This window comes from Coregonus lavaretus, assembly GCF_964263955.1.
Source record: "Coregonus lavaretus genome assembly, chromosome: 3".
NCBI classification, from domain to species: domain Eukaryota; kingdom Metazoa; phylum Chordata; class Actinopteri; order Salmoniformes; family Salmonidae; genus Coregonus; species Coregonus lavaretus.
This window is the reverse complement of record NC_139990.1, coordinates 1059213-1081852: the sequence shown is the minus strand read 5'-3', so window position 1 is coordinate 1081852 and position 22640 is coordinate 1059213. Positions and strand designations below refer to the sequence as shown.

At 45.3% G+C, this 22640-nt stretch overlaps 1 protein-coding gene across 2 annotated transcripts in view; it reads right to left on the bottom strand.

Annotated features, from left to right (window-relative positions):
• LOC311118229 (enhancer of filamentation 1-like) overlaps window positions 1–17248 on the bottom strand; it is a 54504-nt gene extending 37256 nt beyond the window's left edge. For both annotated transcript variants that reach the window (XM_084157604.1, XM_084157605.1), the window contains exon 1: window positions 17040–17248. In XM_084157604.1, coding sequence (XP_084013730.1) covers window positions 17040–17051 — 12 coding nt within the window. In that variant the 5' untranslated portion in view covers window positions 17052–17248. The remainder of the gene's footprint in view (window positions 1–17039) is intronic.
• Window positions 17249–22640: the final 5392 nt, after the last annotated feature.

Below are 22640 nucleotides of genomic sequence, written 5' to 3'. Positions count from 1 at the left end.
TAGCCTGCTGAGACTGTTCTGTTCTGTTCCCCTGAGTGTTGCTAGCCTGCTGAGGCTGTTCTGTTCTGTTCCCCTGAGTGTTGCTAGCCTGCTGAGGCTGTTCTGTTCTGTTCCCCTGAGTGTTGCTAGCCTGCTGAGGCTGAGGCTGTTCTGTTCCCCTGAGTGTTGCTAGCCTGCTGAGGCTGAGGCTGTTCTGTTCCTCTGAGTGTTGCTAGCCTGCAGAGGCTGTTCTGTTCTGTTCCCCTGTGTGTTGCTAGCCTGCTGAGGCTGAGGTTGAGGCTGTTCTGTTCCCCTGAGTGTTGCTAGCCTGCTGAGGCTGAGGTTGAGGCTGTTCTGTTCCTCTGAGTGTTGCTAGCCTGCTGAGGCTGAGCGTCAGAGCCAAATGGCACCCTATTCCCTATATAGTGCACTACTTTTGTCCAGGGCACAGTGCATTATATAGGGACTAGGGTGCCATTTGGGACGCAGTGCGAATGAATGGGCCATGTGAAGGGTTCTGGGTAGAACAGGCTCGTGGGACTGAAGGAAGTTCAGAGCTCAGGGTACATTTCTTAATTTGGACCGAGCCTAGAGAACACTGCTGATCCTCTGATTACTAAGGCTTTTTAAAACGCGGGCCAACGTGCATGTAATAACATAATTACACAGGGAGACTGGGTAAAACCCTCACATCCTGAGTTTCTCCAACACTCTCAATGCCAGTAAGGCTTATACCACGTCACAACGTTGACTTTTTCCATTTCTAAAGTAGCCTGTTACCAGTCTGTAGGAGGCATTAGCAACCATCTATCATAGCATGCACGTGTTCTATCCCCTTGCATTAGTTTATGATGCCATGTGTAAACAAGCTATGGTACGGCCTCAGCTATTTCCAATCTTTACTAACGTCATGCCACTGGCTTGTGTCTATGTATGCGGATGACTCAATACTATACACGTCAGCTACTACAGCAACTGAAATGACTGCAACACTTAACAAAGAGCTGCGGTTAGTTTCAGAATGGGGTAGCAAGGAATAAGTTAGTCCTAAATATTTCCAAAAAAATAAAAGCATTGTATTTTGGGACAAATCATTCACTAAACCCTAAACCTCAACTACATCTCGTAATGAATCATGTGGAAATTATAAGTCGCTCTGGATGAGAGCGTCTGCTAAATGACGAAAATGTAAATGTAAATGTAAATTGAGCAAGTTGAGGTGACTAAACTGCTTGGAGGAACCCTGGATTGTAAACTGTCATGGTCAAAACATATTGATACAACTGTAGCTAAGATGGGGAGAAGTCTGTCCATAATTAAGCGCTGCTCTGCCTTCTTAACAACACTATCAACGTCCTACAGGCCCTAGTTTTGTCGCACCTAGACTACTGTTCAGTAGTGTGGTCAGGTGCCACAAAGAGGGACTTGGGAAAATTCCAGTTGGCTCAGAACAGGGCAGCACGGTTGCCCCTTAAAAGTACAAGGAGAGCTAACATTAATGACATGCATGTCAATCTCTCATGGTTCAAAGTGGAAGAGAGATTGACTTAATCACTACTTGTTTTTGTAAGAAGTGTTGACAAGCTGAATGTTCCGAGCTGTCTGTTTAAAATACTAGCACACAGCTCGTATTTGTGCATACCCCACAAGACATGCCACCAGAGGTCTCTTCACAGTCCCCAAGTCCAGAACAGACTACGGGAGGTGCACAGTACTACATAGAGCCATGACTACATGGCAGCAGCTAATGGGGATCCCTAATAAATACAAATACAGTAGTAAATCAATACTACAGTCCAGTTACAGACTACAGTAGAGTAGTAAATCAATACTACAGTCCAGTTACAGATATTTGTTAAAATATCATCACCTCTCGAAGAGCTTAGTCAGAACTATAAAAGTCCAATTATTCCATACAAAACAATTGTGCACATTTAGCTCTATCATCGGAGTTATAGGACTACAGCAAGTAGGCTGGGCCTAACTGCATACTTTTCATGATCAGTAGGCTCAACATCAATTGATCATGTAATTTCAGATACTTGAGGGTAGCCTGACCACAGATCACGTCAATATGGCTAGTTAACAAGCTAACTACAGATCACGTCAATATGGCTAGTTAACAAGCTAACTACAGATCACGTCAATATGGCTAGTTAACAAGCTAACTACAGATCACGTCAATATGGCTAGTTAACAAGCTAACTACAGATCACGTCAATATGGCTAGTTAACAAGCTAACTACAGATCACGTCAATATGGCTAGTTAACAAGCTAACCACAGATCACGTCAATATGGCTAGTTAACAAGCTAACTACAGATCACGTCAATATGGCTAGTTAACAAGCTAACCACAGATCACGTCAATATGGCTAGTTAACAAGCTAACTACAGATCACGTCAATATGGCTAGTTAACAAGCTAACTACAGATCACGTCAATATGGCTAGTTAACAAGCTAACTACAGATCACGTCAATATGGCTAGTTAACAAGCTAACTACAGATCACGTCAATATGGCTAGTTAACAAGCTAACTACAGATCACGTCAATATGGCTAGTTAACAAGCTAACTACAGATCACGTCAATATGGCTAGTTAACAAGCTAACTACAGATCACGTCAATATGGCTAGTTAACAAGCTAACTACAGATCACGTCAATATGGCTAGTTAACAAGCTAACTACAGATCAGGTCAATATGGCTAGTTAACAAGCTAACTACAGATCACGTCAATATGGCTAGTTAACAAGCTAACTTTCAGGGGATAAACTAGATGACTATATCCACATATTGTTTGATTTGCTTTCCATATACAAGCGGTGATGACAGTAGTCCGACTGACAACTTTATTATATTATTATTATTATTATTATAACTTTACCGGGACGATGTCAAGCTCTTTCCAAAAGCCTAATCTCTGATCAAGCAAGCTAAATGACACATGTTGTTTGCTTTAGCTAGCTAGCTAGCTAGCTACATGCCAAATGGATCTGGCTACCCTCACGTATTTGAAAATACATGATCAATTGATGTTTACTGATTGCTGGTATAACTATAAGATGATAGAGCTAAATGTGGAATAACAGGACATCTGTAGTTCTGACTATGCTCTCCCAAGAGGAGACGATATTAAAACCAAACAGTTCTAACATTTATATAACAATCCCTTGAAAACGCGGTTGTCACGGCCGTCTACGGAAGGAGTGGACCAAAGCGCAGCGTTTGTAGCGAACATGACTTTATTAAAGTTAAAGTGCACGAACGAGAAAACAATAAACAATGACGGAAAAGTGAAGTCCTCAGTACACAGACTGAAACATGGAACAAAACCCCACAACCCTAAGGTGAACACTGACAGTTTAAATATGGCTCCCAATCAGAGATAACGAGCCGACAGCTGACACTCGTTACCTCCGATTGGGAGTCACATGACGAGACAAGACACTACAACCAAAACCAAACACAACCAAATGAACACACCCTATACCCAACACAACCAAATGAATACACCCTGGCTCAAACTACACAGTCCCGGAGCCAGAGCGTGACAGTACCCCCCCCTAAAGGCGCGGACTGCGACCGCGCCTCAATACGGGCTAAACAAGGGAGGGCTGGGCGGGCATACCTCCTCGGCGGTGGCTCTGGCTCCGGCCTTGATCCCCACCTCCTCTCCAACCCCCCAAAGTACCCCTGGTCCTGTCTAGCCCCGCTGGCCGGAGCCGGACTGACGACACGCGCCCCTGGCTTGGTGCGTGGAGGACGAACGGGCCTTACCAGGCTGACGACGCGCACCACTGCCTTGGCGCGGGGAGCAGGAATGGGCCGGACCGGGCTGACGAAGCGCACCCTTGACTTGGTGCGGAGAGCGGGACCGGGCCGGACAGGGCTGACGAAACGCACCACAGACTTGGTGCGGGGAGCAGGAACGGGTCGGACAGGGCTGACGACACGCACCACAGACCTGGTGCGGGGAGCAGGAACGGGCCGGACAGGGCCGACGAAACGCACCCTAGGCTTGATGCGTGGAGCCGGAACGGGCCTCCCCAGGCTGACGACTCGCATCCCTGGCTTGGTGCGAGTAGCAGGAGTGGGCTGGACCAGGCTGACGACTCGCACCCTTGGCTTGGTGCGAGTGGCAGGAACAGGCCGGACCGGGCTGGCGACGCGCACCGTAGGTTTGGTGCGAGTGGCAGGAACAGGCCGGGTCGGGCTGGCGACGCGCACCGTAGACTTGGTGCGGGTGGCAGGAACAGGCCGGACCGGGCTGGCGACGCGCACCGTAGGTTTGGTGCGAGTGGCAGGAACAGGCCGGGTCGGGCTGGCGACGCGCACCGTAGACTTGGTGCGGGTGGCAGGAACAGGCCGGGTTGGGCTGGCGACGCACACCGTACACTTGGTGCGGGTGGCAGGAACAGGCCGGACCGGGCTGGCGACGCGCACCGTAGGTTTGGTGCGAGTGGCAGGAACAGGCCGGGTCGGGCTGGCGACGCGCACCGTAGACTTGGTGCGGGTGGCAGGAACAGGCCGGGCTGGGCTGGCGACGCACACCGTAGGTTTAGTGCGTGGAGCAGGAACAGGCCGGGCTGGGCTGGCGACGCACACCGTAGGTTTAGTGCGTGGAGCAGGAACAGGCCGGGCTGGGCTGGCGACGCACACCGTAGGTCTGGTACGTGGAGCAGGAACAGGCCGGACAGGGCTGTCGACGCACACCGTAGGCTTTGTGCGTGGCGCAGGAACAGGCCGGGCTGGGCTGGCGACGCACACCGTGGACTTGGTGCGTGGAGTAGGAACAGGCCGGTCCATACTGGGAACACACACCACTGGCCTCAACCGGGGATCAGGAACGGGCCGGACCGGACTGGTAACACACCTCAGTCTCTCACGCCGTGCCTCCACTACTTCCCTCCCTCTACTCGCCAATGGCTCCCGTAATCCGGTAGCCTTCTCTCCACGTCTCCCTGTGGCAGCCTCCTGCTGCCCAGCCGCCCAAGCCATGTGCCCCCCCCAAAAAACTTTTTGGGGTTGCCTCTCGTCCTTCCGACGATGGCCCTGCTGACGCCGTTGCTCCTCTCTCGCCAGGGCCTTGATCCTCCCCCAAGGTCCCTTGCCCCCGAGCATGTCCTCCCAGGACCACGATTTGCCCACCTGGGCCATCGCCAGCCTCTCGATCTCCTTACCCGGCGCTTCCTCCCATGTCCAGTCTCCTTGCTCCTGGACACGCTGCTTGGTCCTTTTGTGGTGGGTTTTTCTGTCACGGCCGTCTACGGAAGGAGTGGACCAAAGCGCAGCGTTTGTAGCGAACATGACTTTATTAAAGTTAAAGTGCACGAACGAGAAAACAATAAACAATGACGGATAGTGAAGTCCTCAGTACACAGACTGAAACATGGAACAAAAACCCACAACCCTAAGGTGAACACTGACAGTTTAAATATGGCTCCCAATCAGAGATAACGAGCCGACAGCTGACACTCGTTACCTCCGATTGGGAGTCACATGACGAGACAAGACACTACAACCAAAACCAAACACAACCAAATGAACACACCCTATACCCAACACAACCAAATGAATACACCCTGGCTCAAACTACACAGTCCCGGAGCCAGAGCGTGACAGCGGTGCCATAGTTGTCAATGGTTTTAAGCAGAGCTGGAGGTCTCCTTACCCCCCCCCCCCCCCCAGCAGCCAAATCGAATGCTATTGTGACGTTTTATTGATAACGACCTATTAAGGGGAAATGGTATATAAATATGAGGGAGGATAGTGTAAGTAGGCCGATGTCACCCACCTTCCTCCTCTCATCTGTGATTCACTCTATTCCGCTACACACAGAGACACGTGGATAGTATCACTGAAATACCCCCACCCCCACATATTACACATTAAACAGTGGCACCATGGCAACTGTAACTTCAACAGGATATGATACGTCATGTGGTGTCTAACTGCAATGCATGTTGGTACAAACCACACACGCTAGGTTTGACCTTTGACATTTGGACATTATGTAGGCTAGCATCAAACTGATGTCAATACAACCCTGTACCTTCCACCGTGTGTGTTGGGTTTCAGAACAGATTTAGGTCTATTCAATTTCAGTCTTACGTGTAATTATTTCACATATCAAAGGTCAAATCTACTATGGTTGATAGAACCCTTTCAATTTGAGACTACGCTCTCTTGTGGATGTACCCATTCTACTGTGTTGGTTAGGTATTCCACCCTCACCAACTTCCACTAAACCAACTTTCAACGAAGGCTAGCAGTAAAAGTCTAGATGAAAGCTCTAAATTGTGGGCAGGTCAGAATGTCAGGTAGCGCAACATCTAAAGAGCTCCATTGACCCAAATCCCAGAGTACAGTCTGACCGTCTCCAAGCCTATTACGTAAAACAAACATCTTCCAGACCCTTGGGCCAGCCCTCAGTTTGTTAGTTTTATTGTCACATTAAGAGGTAACATGATGTCCACCTCTATCCTCTCCGTTTCCGCCCCACTCCTCCTTAGCCTGAAGCAGTTCCTGTTTACACACTCACACGATGAGGGATCCTAGTCAGGATAGGAACCACCTAGCCTAGTCATCTCACGACAACACCAGCTGCCCTGCTCTATCTCTGTCTGGCCACGTAGACAACTGACACCCTCTACCACAGAAAACAAGATAAGAAAGTTACACGTGGGTGTATTATTTTAGTTGTGTATAGAATAGCATTCTCCAGAAGGGCTCAGCATAGTAGTGTATTGTGTAATACAGTCCTTGACATAACTGAAAGTCATGCCAGAAGTATTTATACTCTCAACTAATGTAACTGTATTCATGGGATCAAAGAAAATAGGTCTCAGTTCTGGAGAAGAAGGGGGTTCTATTAAGAGGAATACGGTCTCAGCTCTGGAGAAGAAGGGGGTTCTATTAAGAGGCATACGGTCTCAGCTCTGGAGAAGAAGGGGGTTCTATTAAGAGGAATACGGTCTCAGCTCTGGAGAAGAAGGGGGTTCTATTAAGAGGCATACGGTCTCAGTTCTGGAGAAGAAGGGGGTTCTATTAAGAGGAATACGGTCTCAGCTCTGGAGAAGAAGGGGGTTCTATTAAGAGGAATACGGTCTCAGCTCTGGAGAAGAAGGGGGTTCTATTAAGAGGAATACGGTCTCAGTTCTGGAGAAGAAGGGGGTTCTATTAAGAGGAATACGGTCTCAGTTCTGGAGAAGAAGGGGGTTCTATTGAGAGGAATAAGGGGCGTAAAAGATGCCGAAGGGGAGGAGTGTATCTTAGTAACCCTTGGGGACATAATTCTTCAAAGCTATTGGCCGAGATGTACGGTGTGTTTACGGTATCTCTACAGGAACACATTTCATGGCTTTACAAAGAAACAGCCAACCAACTCCAGATTCGCTTCACACTGTCCGCTCAATTTCACGCTTCACACTGTCCGCTCAATTTCACGCTCCACAAAGAGGTCCTGCCCGAACACAAAAAGATAAAACGTCCTCCGTCGTAGTATCTTTTATCCATAAATGGACCACTTTGGGGAAAAAAAGGAGAGTATTTACTCCACAAAGCGTGACTTTATAAAACAAGATATTTGCCGGCTTACAAAATAGCACACCCAAAAACGTAGACTCTGCTATTTACTCACTCTAACACAGACACCCAGGCACTAAAAGCACAGTAGCTTCTTGCATACAAGGCAATTTGTTGTGAAAGCTGAGCTTGAGAATGCCTTAGCAGCATGGGGACTTCTTGGCTGGACCGCCGTGTTCTCAGCTGTCAAGGTCCTTCTAGTTTGACATCAGGCTTGAATCCCAAATGGCACCCTATTCCCTAGATGGTGCACAACTTTTGATAGGCCCATATTCACAAGAATCTCAGCGTGATCTAGGATCAGTTTTGCCTTGTAAGTCATAATTATATGAGAGGGGAACCTGATCCTGGATCAGCACTCCTACTCTGAGACTCTTGTGAATATGGGCACTAAAGTCTGAAAGGATCACCCTGTGAAATACTTGGCATTCTTAAGGGAAGATGCGGGGGAGGGGGGGGGGGCACTTATTTCTGCCGAAGGTTAAACATGGAAATGATTGGTCTTGTATTGTTGTTGATGTAAGGCAGGGAACTCTCAGGCGCCACGGCCCACAATGCATTCTGCCTCTCCCCACTGGCCATTTTCAAATGGTAAAGCTCGGCCCACGGTGCAATGGCACAGCAGGGGGTGGAAACCTTTGTCCATTCATAGCAGGGGAATATGCTCTTCACGCTGCTCACAGTGGAACATTTTGTCGGGGGGTTGGGTGGAGTGGAGGCAACAAGAGGGACGATTCCTAAATAGGTCCAGAGGGGTGTAGAGCCGCTGAGTACACACACACACACACACACACACACACACACACACAGACACACACACACAAACACTTATGCATGCATACGAGCAAACTACACTCTCTCAAATGTCTCCCAAACTTTTCATCACCTTATGAAAACAACATAGCTTGTTTTGTGGGGTCTTATATTGAAAGGACTAAGAATAATTTGATATTGAAAGTAAGAACATTGAGATGCAATGGTCGTGCCATACCAATGTACCTGCATAACAATGTCTTTGTAATTACAAAGGGTACTGGGCTCCCTCAGTAAAAGGTTGATTTGTGGGAGAAAGGCCTTGCAACAAAGGAGAGGACTGTATAGTTCAATGATGGCTGAAATCTGCTCCGTGAATGAACCCTGTTCTTCTACTGGAGAATACAAAATGCCTGCACGGAGAAGTGCTCTTTCTGAACAATGCCACACCAACACACACACACACTGAAAAAGACGGTAAACTCTTGGTAGCCAATGAGGCCCCCTAGCAGGGTAAACCCTCGTAGCCAATGAGAAGGCGGAACCTTGAAACAATCAAGTGCATCTTCTGACTAACCTCTCCATGCACATTCCTCCAGAAGGTTTTTGTCATGGGGAGCTCCCGGACCCAACCACCCCACCCCAATCCCTCTTTACACACGTACACCCAACTCTATTTACAGTGCCTTGCAAAAGTATTCATCCCCATTGGCGTTTTTCCTATTTTGTTGCATTACAACCTGTAATTTAAATGGATTTTTATTTGGATTTCATGTAATGGACATACCCAAAATAGTCAAAATTGGTGAAGTGAAATGAAAAAAATAACTTGTTTAAAAAAACGTGTTAAAATAAATAACGGAAAAGTGGTGCATGCATATGTATTCACCCCTTTGCTATGAAGCCCCTAAATAAGATCTGGTGCAACCAATTACCTTCAGAAGTCACATAATTAGTTAAATAAAGCCCACCTGTGTGCAATCTAAGTGTCACATGATCTGTCACATGATCTCAGTATATATACACCTGTTCTGAAAGGCCCCAGAGTCTGCAACACCACTAAGCAAGGGGCACCACCAAGCAAGCGGCACCATTAAGACCAAGGAGCTCTCCAAACAGGTCTGGGACAAAGTTGTGGAGAAGTACAGATCAGGGTTGGGTTATAAAAAAATATCTGAAACTTTGAACATCCCACGGAGAACCATTAAATCCATTATTAAAAAATGGAAAGAATATGGCACCAGAACAAATCTGCCAAGACAGGGCCGCCCACCAAAATTCACGTACCAGGCAAGGAGGGCATTAATCAGAGAGGCAACAAAGAGACCAAAGATAACCCTGAAGGAGCTGCAAAGCGCCACAGTGGAGATTGGAGTATCTGTCCATAGGACCACTTTAAGCCGTACACTCCACAGAGCTGGGCTTTACGGAAGAGTGGCCAGAAAAAAGCCATTGCTTAAAGAAAAAAATAAGCAAACACGTTTGGTGTTCGCCAAAAGACATATGGAAGAAGGTACTCTGGTCAGATGAGACAAAAATTGAGCTTTTTGGTCATCAAGGAAAACGCTATGTCTGGCGCAAACCCAACACCTCTCATCACCCCGAGAACACCATCCCCACAGTGAAGCATGGTGGTGGCAGCAGGAAGTTTTTCATCAGCAGGGACTGGGAAACTGGTCAGAATTGAAGGAATGATGGATGGCGCTAAATACAGGGAAATTCTTGAGGGAAACCTGTTTCAGTCTTCCAGAGATTTGAGACTGGGACGGAGGTTCACCTTCCAGCAGGACAATGATCCTAAGCATACTGCTAAAGCAACACTCGAGTGGTTTAAGGGAAAACATTTAAATGTCTTGGAATGGCCTAGTCAAAGCCCAGACCTCAATCCAATTGAGAATCTGTGATATGACTTAAAGATTGCTGTACACCAGCGGAACCCATCCAACTTGAAGGAGCTGGAGCAGTTTTGCCTTGAAGAATGGGCATAAATCCCAGAGGCTAGATGTGCCAAGCTTATAGAGACATAACTCAAAAGACTTGCAGCTGTAATTGCTGCAAAAGGTGGCTCTACAAAGTATTGACTTTGGAGGGGTGAATAGTTATGCACGCTCAAGTTTTCTGTTTTTTTTTTGTCTTATTTCTTGTTTGTTTCACCAAAAAAAATATTTTGCATCTTCAAAGTGGTAGTGTAAATCAAATGATACAACCCCCCCCAAATCCATTTTAATTCCAGGTTGTAAGGCAACAAAATAGGAAAAATGCCAAGGGGGGTGAATACTTTCGCAAGCTACTGTACCTCCTTCCGCCTACCCCACTTCCTATTTCTTTCATTTTCTTTCCCTTTCAGTATTAGAAACACCACCCTCCTCCCTCCTCAATCACTCGCTTGCAGAACAATGTCTGCCCGCTCTCCACCGCCCCCCCATTCTCTTTGGACCGCTGCCTGGCACCTCAGCCCGTAAAAAAAAAAAGACCATAAACAATCCAGGAGGAATTTAATACTTAACACTAAAACTTCCGTGCAATGAATAATTCAACCTCAGTACAAGGAAGAGCATCTGATAGAGGGGACAGAAAACTTCCTGTCAATATTTAACTGAATTAAACTGGGCTATGTCAGAAGACAAAGGCTGTAAACTGTCATCCAGAGTGGCTGACTCAGGAGCAGAGAGCAGATAGATTAAATGGCACCCTATTCGCTATATAGTGCACTACTTTTGACCACAGCCTTATGAGCCCTTGTCAAAAGTAGTGCACTACAAAGGGAATAGGGTGCCGTTTGGGACATAACCTGTGAAGTGTAACCAGAGGTCAGGTCCGTCCCAGCATGCATCCACCCTTCCCTTTCTTTGTGCCATTGCATAATAACGATAGGTTATCACAGGCTGAATGCTGTGGTGGTGTCTGTGCTATTGCTAAGCCCTCTCAGACAGACGTGGTAGAGGAGAGAGTAGTAGAGAGTAGTAGAGAGAGAGGAGTAGAGTAGTAGAGAGAGGAGTGGAGTAGTAGAGAGAGTAGTAGAGAGGAGTAGAGAGTAGTAGAGAGTAGTAGAGAGTAGTAGAGAGAGTAGTAGAGAGAGGAGTGGAGTAGTAGAGAGAGTAGTAGAGAGTAGTAGAGAGTAGTAGAGAGTAGTAGAGAGAGAGGAGTAGAGTAGTAGAGAGAGGAGTGGAGTAGTAGAGAGAGGAGTAGAGAGTAGTAGAGAGTAGTAGAGAGTAGTAGAGAGTAGTAGAGAGAGGAGTAGAGAGTAGTAGAGAGTAGTAGAGAGAGTAGTAGAGAGAGGAGTGGAGTAGTAGAGAGTAGTAGAGAGTAGTAGAGAGTAGTAGAGAGAGAGGAGTAGAGTAGTAGAGAGAGGAGTAGAGAGTAGTAGAGAGAGGAGTGGAGTAGTAGAGAGTAGTAGAGAGGAGTAGAGTAGTAGAGAGAGGAGTAGAGAGTAGTAGAGAGAGAGGAGTAGAGTAGTAGAGAGAGGAGTGGAGTAGTAGAGAGTAGTAGAGAGTAGTAGAGAGTAGTAGAGAGAGGAGTAGAGAGGAGTAGAGTAGTAGAGAGGAGTAGAGTAGTAGAGAGAGGAGTGGAGTAGTAGAGAGTAGTAGAGAGTAGTAGAGAGTAGTAGAGAGAAGTAGAGAGTAGTAGAGTAGTAGAGAGTAGTAGAGAGTAGTAGATGGCAGTAGAGTAGTAGAGAGTAGTAGAGAGAGGAGTAGAGAGAGGAGTAAAGAGTAGTAGAGAGTAGTAGAGAGAGGAGTAGAATAGTAGAGAGGAGTAGAGAGAGGAGTATAGAGTAGTAGAGAGTAGTAGAGAGAGGGGAAGAGTAGTAGAGAGTAGTAGAGAGAGGAGTAGAGTAGTAGAGAGTAGTAGAGAGTAGTAGAGAGGAGTAGAGAGTAGTAGAGAGAGTAGTAGAGAGTAGTAGAGAGTAATAGAGAGTAGTAGAGAGTAGTAGAGAGTAGAAAGAGGAGTAGAGTAGTAGAGCGTAGTAGAGAGAGGAGTAGAGAGTAGTAGAGAGTAGTAGAGAGTAGTAGAGAGAATATTAGAGAGAGGAGTAGAGAGAGGAGTAGAGTAGTAGAGAGAGTAGTAGAGAGAGGAGTAGAGTAGTAGAGAGGAGTAGAGAGAGGAGTAGAGAGTAGTAGAGAGAGGAGTAGAGTAGTAGAGAGAGTAGTAGAGAGTAGTAGAGAGAGTAGTAGAGAGAGGAGTAGAGTAGTAGAGAGAGTAGTAGAGAGTAGTAGAGAGAGTAGTAGAGAGAGGAGTAGAGTAGTAGAGAGTAGTAGAGAGAGGAGTAGAGAGTAGTAGAGAGTAGTAGAGAGAGGAGTAGAGAGAGTAGTAGAGAGGAGTAAAGAGTAGTAGAGAGTAGTAGAGAGAGGAGTAGAGAGAGGAGTAGAGTAGTAGAGAGAGGAGTAGAGTAGTAGATAGAGTAGTAGAGAGTAGTAGAGAGTAGTAGAGAGAGGAGTAGAGTAGTAGAGAGAGTAGTAGAGAGAGGAGTAGAGAGAGTAGTAGAGAGAGGAGTAGAGAGAGGAGTAGAGAGTAGTAGAGAGAGGAGTAGAGAGAGGAGTAGAGTAGTAGTGAGAGTCATAGAGAGAGGAGTAGAGAGTAGTAGAGAGAGTAGTAGAGAGAGGAGTAGAGAGTAGTAGAGAGAGGAGTAGAGAGAGGAGTAGACAGTAGTAGAGAGAGTAGTAGAGAGTAGTAGAGAGAGTAGTAGAGAGAGGAGTAGAGAGTAGTAGAGAGAGTAGTAGAGAGAGGAGTAGAGAGTAGTAGAGAGAGGAGTAGAGAGAGTAGTAGAGAGTAGTAGAGAGAGGAGTAGAGAGTAGTAGAGAGTAGTAGAGAGAGTAGTAGGGAGTAGTAGAGAGTAGTAGAGAGAGGAGTAGAGAGAGTAGTAGAGAGAGGAGTGGAGTGTAGTAGAGAGGGGAGTAGAGAGTAGTAGAGAGAGTAGTAGAGAGAGTAATAGAGAGGAGTAGAGAGAGGAGTAGAGAGTAGTAGAGAGAGGAGTAGAGAGTAGTAGAGAGAGTAATAGAGAGTAGTAGAGAGAGTAGTAGAGAGTAGTAGAGAGAGGAGTAGAGAGAGTAGTAGAGAGAGTAGTAGAGAGTAGTAGAGAGAGGAGTAGAGAGTAGTAGAGAGAGGAGTAGAGAGAGGAGTAGAGAGTAGTAGAGAGAGGAGTAGAGAGTAGTAGAGAGAGTAGTAGAGAGTAGTAGAGAGAGTAGTAGAGAGAGGAGTAGAGAGTAGTAGAGAGAGGAGTAGAGAGAGGAGTAGAGAGTAGTAGAGAGAGGAGTAGAGAGTAGTAGAGAGAGTAGTAGAGAGTAGTAGAGAGAGTAGTAGAGAGAGGAGTAGAGAGTAGTAGAGAGAGGAGTAGAGAGTAGTAGAGAGTAGTAGAGAGTAGTAGAGAGAGTAGTAGAGAGTAGTAGAGAGAGGAGTAGAGAGTAGTAGAGAGAGGAGTAGAGAGAGGATTAGAGAGTAATAGAGAGAGTAGAGAGTAGTAGAGAGAGTAGTAGAGAGTAGTAGAGAGAGTAGTAGAGAGAGGAGTAGAGAGTAGTAGAGAGAGGAGTAGAGAGTAGTAGAGAGTAGTAGAGAGAGTAGTAGAGAGAGTAGTAGAGAGTAGTAGAGAGTAGTAGAGAGAGTAGTAGAGAGAGTAGTAGAGAGTAGTAGAGAGAGTAGTAGAGAGAGTAGTAGAGAGTAGTAGAGAGTAGTAGAGAGAGGAGTAGAGAGTAGTAGAGAGTAGTAGAGAGGGTAGTAGAGAGAGGAGTAGAGTAGTAGAGAGAGGAGTAGAGAGTAGTAGAGAGGAGTAGAGAGTAGTAGAGAGAGGAGTAGAGAGTAGTAGAGAGAGGAGTAGAGAGTAGTAGAGAGAGTAGTAGAGAGAGTAGTAGAGAGAGGAGTAGAGAGTAGTAGAGAGTAGTAGAGAGTAGTAGAGAGAGGAGTAGAGAGAGTAGTAGAGAGAGGAGTAGAGAGTAGTAGAGAGAGGAGTAGAGAGTAGTAGAGAGTAGTAGAGAGAGGAGTAGAGAGTAGTAGAGAGAGTAGTAGAGAGTAGTAGAGAGTAGTAGAGAGAGGAGTAGAGAGAGGAGTAGAGAGTAGTAGAGAGAGGAGTAGAGAGTAGTAGAGAGTAGTAGAGAGTAGTAGAGAGAGTAGTAGAGAGAGTAGTAGAGCGAGGAGAAGAGAGTAGTAGAGAGAGGAGTAGAGAGTAGTAGAGAGAGGAGTAGAGAGTAGTAGAGAGAGGAGTAGAGAGTAGTAGAGAGAGGAGTAGAGAGTAGTAGAGAGAGGAGTAGAGTAGTAGAGAGAGGAGTAGAGTAGTAGAGAGTAGTAGAGAGTAGTAGAGAGGAGTAGTAGAGAGAGTAGTAGAGAGAGGAATAGAGAGTAGTAGAGAGAGGAGTAGAGAGAGGAGTAGAGAGTAGTAGAGAGAGTAGTAGAGAGAGTAGTAGAGAGTAGTAGAGAGTAGTAGAGAGAGGAGTAGAGAGAGTAGTAGAGAGAGGAGTAGAGAGTAGTAGAGAGAGGAGTAGAGAGTAGTAGAGAGTAGTAGAGAGAGGAGTAGAGAGTAGTAGAGAGAGGAGTAGAGAAAGGAGTAGAGAGTAGTGGAGAGAGGAGTAGAGAGTAGTAGCTGACTAGGTGAAAAATCTGTCGATGTGCCCTTAAGCAAGGCACTTAACCCTAATTGCTCCTGTAAGTCGCTCTGGATAAGAGCGTCTGCTAAATGACTAAAATGTAAATGTAATGTAATGTAGAGAGTAGTAGAGAGCCCAACAGGGTCAGGTCTGCTGTGTCAGAGGGTATGGAAGGCAATATACCGATCCAACCCCTACAGGGCCTGATAACAAACCCTGTAGCCCTGCCTTGAAGAGCCCTATATTACTCCAGGTTAGAAGAACAGACCTACAGTACAAGGCTACATACATATGCATGACGCAAAACACACACAGCACACATGACGCCGCAATCACTAGGCCCTTAGGGAAAGCCTGCATGCGCCATGCACTCAGAAGTGTGAAGTGGACTTCAGCCAAATTAGTGATCTTCTAACACTAATCTAGATGTGGGTGCTTTTCCCGATGATTAAGGCCAAGCCAAGCATTACAGCATTGTGGTAACTTAACACTGAAGTCGTTGGCCCTTGATAATACTGAATCACAAGAAAACTCCTTCACAGCCTTGCATGACAGAGCTGTGAGTTGTGGCTTTCCTGACATGGTAGGACACAGACATTAGACCCAAGCATGTCTCCAATAAAGAAGAGAATAAGTTATTATTATTATAAGAGGTGGTTATTTCAGTAAGTACAGTATTTTGGAGGATTCCAAACAGCACCATCAGTCAGATCCATAACTAACGGCCAGCTCTCTTGCCAAGTGCCCTACATTCCCCTGATAGTGTGAAGTAGACAAAAGCATTCCATTCAAGAGGAGTTCTGAACCTCAAACCATAGTAGGAAGTGAGCTCTTTCCATGAGCTCCAATCAGTGCCTTTACGGAGTTTGTTAATTGTGAATGAAAGGGCTGAAACTATAACAGAGGCCAGGTTTCCTTGGCTTTAGGAGTTGAGAGACAGACAGCCCCATGCCTCCAAGGCAGGTTTTTTTTTGCTGACACTGACTCATAGGCAGGCCCTGATTGAGCAATCTCAGTTACTCCTTACTTTACAGATCTCATGAACAGTGAAGTCTATTCAATTATGCAATCTAAGCAGCTTTAAAAAAATACTTTAAAAAAAACTGAATATGCTAAGTCCTGGAGACAATTATGAATAATGAAGTGTGCTTGTTACAACAGGCCAGTCAGTGCTAGGACTCAAACCCCCAAAGTAGAAAGGGTTAAATCAACTTCACTGAATGTCTCGTTTGTTCGTCAGACCTTGAGTGTAAACAAAATATATTGCCCAAATAAAGCTATAGCCACGGTCGAACGGACAGCAAGGGGATACAGGGAGAGAACTCAGAATGACCGTGCCGACATATCCTACAAAGTAACCTGATTCGATACAATCATGTATTATGTATTACCCGTGAAGGTATAGCGTTCACTGTCAACGCATGGGTATTTGATTACTCCTTAATAATTCGACCCATGGGCAGAGAGATCATTATTGGGAAGAGGAGAGGGAATTATTGGGCAGAGGAGAGAGAATTCTTACGTCGTCTAGTATTCATCGTAGCCTGAGATTCGAGCATCACTTCAGCACTTTTAAATCCCACTTCGCCCACTTTGGAAGAGCCCATAGCCTACGCACAGAGAAAGTAACGGGACCTATATATATATATATATATATATATATATTTTTTTTTTTTAACAATTTAATTAATATCGTAATGTCCTTGTTTATGACTGGAGACCAAAGAACGATCTGACAGACCACAGAACATCCTCTTCCCGCGTCGACTTCCCAAGGCTGCGGTGGGCTAAATGTTTCCCTGGGTAACATTGTTACACAAATGCTGTAACAGCGTTGTTAGCCTACAACACTGTTGTTACATTTGTTACAACATTGTTACAATCCACCACTCTGCTTATTTTCAAATAAACTATGCATATAACTTGAAACTGACTCAGGTTCATTCTTGTTTTTCTTTGTGGTGAAAACATTTATAACTTTTCCCCAATACATAGCCCTAGAATTCATAAAGTCTAGTCTGAAGGGCTATGCCAGTTTATGGTTATGCCAGTTTATGATCACAAAATAATTTTATAAATCCATTACAACAACCTTATCAGTGAATTCCTGGAGCTCTCATTCCAATGACTTTGTGGACAGTCACTTACTTTGTACTTCATTTTGAGCGCCTCGTCTCCTCTCCGACTCCGGGGAAGTGTAAAATATCCGCTTGTCGCGTCAAAGAGAACACATCTGATGTTGCAACGAAACGTTTTATTTGCGATCAAACAGCCATCAAGATTTGGTCAATGGTAAAGACAATAAAAAGCGAATGTTTCCTTCAGTAATTTTCAAACCAGTCGTGCGTATCACTCAGGTTCTGCAATAAACATATCTGGTTGCGGCTGAACGAGAACGATCTTTAACGCCTCAGCTCATTTACAATGCCTCTTAACTCATTGGTCAAATCGGCCCCGGTACCTCCCTTGCTGATGCAGCGTAAAACTGACGTCATCTAATGAACGGCCTGCTACGATTTTAATGTCCATGTCTATTGACTATATTGGAAGCAAGGACCATTGGAGGAAAGCAGTTATAAAATGTAGTGAATTATGGCTCAAAGTCTTATGGGACTTTGCTTGGTGCAATGCACCTATAAAAGTATTTAGCAAACTGTCCGGCTGACACACACACACACACACACTGTCCTGTCTCTAACCCTGTCAATACTCCTAACAATCACCCTACTACACCTGTCCTTTGGGTAGTGGACCATTATTGATACACACAGGAAACTGTTGAGCATGACAAATCCAGCAGCGTTGCAGTTCTTGACGCACTCAAACTGGCACCTGCTACCATATCCCGTTCAAAGGCAACTAAATATTTTGTCACTCTCTGAATGGCACACACACAATCTGTCTCAAGGCTTAAAAATCCTTCTTTAACCTGTCTCCTACCCTTCATCTAAAATGTATGCACACACGACTGTAAGTCGCGTTGGATAAAAGCGTCTGCTAAATGGCATATTATATATTATATATTATCTTTAGCCATCTCTAGCCGGCTTCCACCCGGTTACTCAACCCTGCACCTTAGAGGCTGCTGCCCTATATACTTAGACATGGAATCACTGGTCACTTTAATAATGTTTACATACTGCTTTACTCATTTCATATGTATATACTGTATTCTATTCTACTGTATTTTAGTCAATGCCACTCCGACATCGCTCGTCCTAATATTTGGGGCGGCAGGTAGCTTAGTGGTTAAGAGCATTGTGCCAGTAACCGAAAGGTCGCTGGTTCTAATCCCCAAGCCGACTAGGTGAAAAATCTGCCGATGTGCCCTTGAGCAAGGCACTTAACCCTAATTGCTCCTGTAAGTCGCTCTGGATAAGAGCGTCTGCTAAATGTCAAATGTAAATTTACAGTTGATGTCGAGAGTTTACATACACCTTAGCCAAATACATTTAAACTCAGTTTTTCACAATTCCTGACATTTAATCCTAGTAAACATTCCCTGTCTTAGGTCAGTTAGGATCACCACTTTATTTTAAGAATGTTAAATGTCAGAATAATAGTAGAGAGAATGATTTATTTCAGCTTTTATTTATTCCATTACATTCCTAGTGGGTCAGAAGTTTACATACACTCAATTAGTATTTGGTAGCATTGCCTTTAAATTGTTTAACTTGGGTCAAATGTTTCGGGTAGCCTTCCACAAGCTTCCCACAATAACTTGGGTGAATTTAGGCCCATTCCTCCTGACAGAGCTGCTGTAACCGAGTCAGGTTTGTAGGCCTCGTTGCTAGCACACGCTTTTTCAGTTCTGCCCACACATTTTCTGTAGGATTGAGGTCAGGTCTTTGCGATGGCCACTCCAAATCCTTGACTTTGTTGTCCTTAAGCCATTTTGCCACAACTTTGGAAGTATAATTGTGCTCATTGTCCATTTGGAAGACCCATTTGCGACCAAGCTTTAACTTCCTGACTGATGTCTTGAGATGTTGCTTCAATATATCCATATAATTTTCCTTCCTCATGATGCCATCTATTTTGTGAAGTGCACCAGTCCCTCCTGCAGAAAAGCACCCCCACAGCATGATGCTGCCACCACCGTGCTTCACGGTTGGGATGGTGTTCTTCGGCTTGCAAGTCCCCCCTTTTTCCTCCAAACATAACAGTGGTCATTATGGCCAAACAGTTCTATTTGTGTTTCATCAGACCAGAGGACATTTCTCCAAAAAGTAAGATATTTGTCCCTATGTGCAGTTGCAAACTGTAGTCTGGCTTTTTATGGCGGTTTTGGAGCAGTGGCTTCTTCCTTGCTGAGTGGCCTTTCAGGTTATGTCAATATAGGACTCGTTTTACTGTGGATATACACTGCTCAAAAAAATAAAGGGAACACTTAAACAACACATCCTAGATCTGAATGAATGAAATAATCTTATTAAATACTTTTTTCTTTACATAGTTGAATGTGCTGACAACAAAATCACACAAAAATTATCAATGGAAATCAAATGTATCAACCCATGGAGGTCTGGATTTGGAGTCACCCTCAAAATTAAAGTGGAAAACCACACTACAGGCTGATCCAACTTTGATGTAATGTCCTTAAAACAAGTCAAAATGAGGCTCAGTAGTGTGTGTGGCCTCCACGTGCCTGTATGACCTCCCTACAACGCCTGGGCATGCTCCTGATGAGGTGGCGGATGGTCTCCTGAGGGATCTCCTCCCAGACCTGGACTACAGCATCCGCCAACTCCTGGACAGTCTGTGGTTGGTGGATGGAGCGAGACATGATGTCCCAGATGTGCTCAATTGGATTCAGGTCTGGGGAACGGGCGGGCCAGTCCATAGCATCAATGCCTTCCTCTTGCAGGAACTGCTGACACACTCCAGCCACATGAGGTCTAGCATTGTCTTGCATTAGGAGGAACCCAGGGCCAACCGCATCAGCATATGGTCTCACAAGGGGTCTGAGGATCTCATCTCGGTACCTAATGGCAGTCAGGCTACCTCTGGCGGGCACATGGAGGGATGTGCGGCCCCCCAAAGAAATGCCACCCCACACCATGACTGACCCACCGCCAAACCGGTCATGCTGGAGGATGTTGCAGGCAGCAGAACGTTCTCCACGGCGTCTCCAGACTCTGTCACATTTGTCACGTGCTCAGTGTGAACCTGCTTTCATCTGTGAAGAGCACAGGGCGCCAGTGGCGAATTTGCCAATCTTGGTGTTCTCTGGCAAATGCCAAACGTCCTGCACGGTGTTGGGCTGTAAGCACAACCCCCACCTGTGGACGTCGGGCCCTCATACCACCCTCATGGAGTCTGTTTCTGACCGTTTGAGCAGACACATGCACATTTGTGGCCTGCTGGAGGTCATTTTGCAGGGCTCTGGCAGTGCTCCTCCTGCTCCTCCTTGCACAAAGGCGGAGGTAGCAGTCCTGCTGCTGGGTTGTTGCCCTCCTACTGCCTCCTCCACGTCTCCTGATGTACTGGCCTGTCTCCTGGTAGCGCCTCCATGCTCTGGACACTACGCTGACAGACACAGCAAACCTTCTTGCCACAGCTCGCATTGATGTGCCATCCTGGATGAGCTGCACTACCTGAGCCACTTGTGTGGGTCTCATGCTACCACTAGAGTGAAAGCACTGCCAGCATTCAAAAGTGACCAAAACATCAGCCAGGAAGCATAGGAACTGAGAAGTGGTCTGTGGTCACCACCTGCAAAACCAGTCCTTTATTGGGGGTGTCTTGCTAATTGCCTATAATTTCCACCTGTTGTCTATTCCATTTGCACAACAGCATGTGACATTTATTGTCAATCAGTGTTGCTTCCTAAGTGGACAGTTTGATTTCACAGAAGTGTGATTGACTTGGAGTTACATTGTGTTGTTTAAGTGTTCCCTTTATTTTTTTGAGCAGTGTAGATACTTTTGTACCTGTTTCCTCCAGCATCTTCACAAGGTCCTTTGCTGTTGTTCTGGGATTGATTTGCACTTTTCACACCAAAGTACGTTAATCTCTAGGAGACAGAACGCATCTCCTTCCTGAGCGGTATGACGGCTGCGTGGTCCTTGGTGTTTATACTTGCGTACAATTGTTTGTACAGATGAACGTGGTGCCTTCAGGCGTTTGGAAATTGCTCCCAAGGATGAACCAGAATTGTGGAGGTCTACAATTTTCTTTCTGAGATCTTGGCTGATTTCTTTTGATTTTCCAATGATGTCAAGCAATGAGGCACTGAGTTTGAAGTTAGGCCTTGAAATACATCCACAGGTACACCTCCAATTGACTCAAATTATGTAAATTAGCCTATCAGAAGCTTCTAAAGCCATGACATCATTTTCTGGAATTTTCCAAGCTGTTTAAAGGCACAGTCAACTTAGTGTATGTAAACTTCTGACCCACTGGAATTGTGATACAGTGAATTATAAGTGAAATAATTGGTCTGGAAATAATTGCTGGAAAAATTGCTAGATGTCCTAACCGACTTGCCAAAGCTATAGTTTTTTAACAAGAAATTTGTGGAGTGGTTGAAAAACGAGTTTTAATGACTCCAACTTAAGTGTATGTAAACTTCCGACTTCAACTGCACAAAGATTGTACTTTTTGGAGAAATGTCCTCTGGTCTGATGAAACAAAAATAGAACTGTTTGGCCATAATGACCATCGTTATGTTTGGAGGAAAAAGGGGGTGGCTTGCAAGCCGAAGAACACCATCCCAACCGTGAAGCACGGGGTGGCAGCATCATGCTGTGGGGGTGCTTTGCTGTAGGAGGGACTGGTGCACTTCACAAAATAGATGGCATCATGAGGAAGGAAAATTATGTGGATATATTGAAGCAACATCTCAAGACATCAGTCAGGAAGTTAAAGCTTGGTCGCAAATGGGTCTTCCAAATGGACAATGACCCCAAGCATACTTCCAAAGTTGTGGCAAAATGGCTTAAGGACAGCAAAGTCAAGGTATTGGAGTGGCCATCACAAAGCCCTGACCTCAATCCTATAGAACATTTGTGGGCAGAACTGAAAAAGCATGTGCAAGCAAGGAGGCCTACAAACCTGACTCAGTTACACCAGCTCTGTCAGGAGGAATGGGACAAAATTCACCCAACTTATTGTGGGAAGCTTGTGGAAGGCTACCCAAAACGTTTGACCCAAGTTAAACAATTTAAAGGCAATGCTACCAAATACTAATAGTGTATGTAAACTTCTGACCCACTAGGAATGTGATGAAAGAAATAAAAGCTGAAATAAATCATTTTCTCTACTATTATTCTGACATTTCACATTCTTAACCCTCCTGTTATGCTAAAAAAAAATTACATCCACTATGTTACGGGTCAAATTGACCCGCACAGTTTAAACACACTCAAGACAGTCAAAGAATTAAGTAAAAACAGAAACAACTTTATTTTGTCTTATCAGACATTTCAGAAAGAAGAAATACAATACTTTTTATTTTTTTTAAACAATATTTAAGAACTATTTGTTAAACATATTTCCTTTCTCACAAACAAGATTTTTCAGTTTCCCCAAGTAGGTTTTTTCCCCCCCTATTGGTCCATATTATCCCTTCAGTCTTTCTCTCTACATGTTGAACACAATGTGTGTGTGTGCTTTCTGCAGATGTATTTATTGCATTCTACACAAGTGGTGCTTGTTTTACTGTCTTGTCGAGGGGGGCAGAGCTGGCATCTTTTCCGTTTCTTGCCACTGCCTGTATCCACTGGATCCATTTCTGGTTGATTGGAG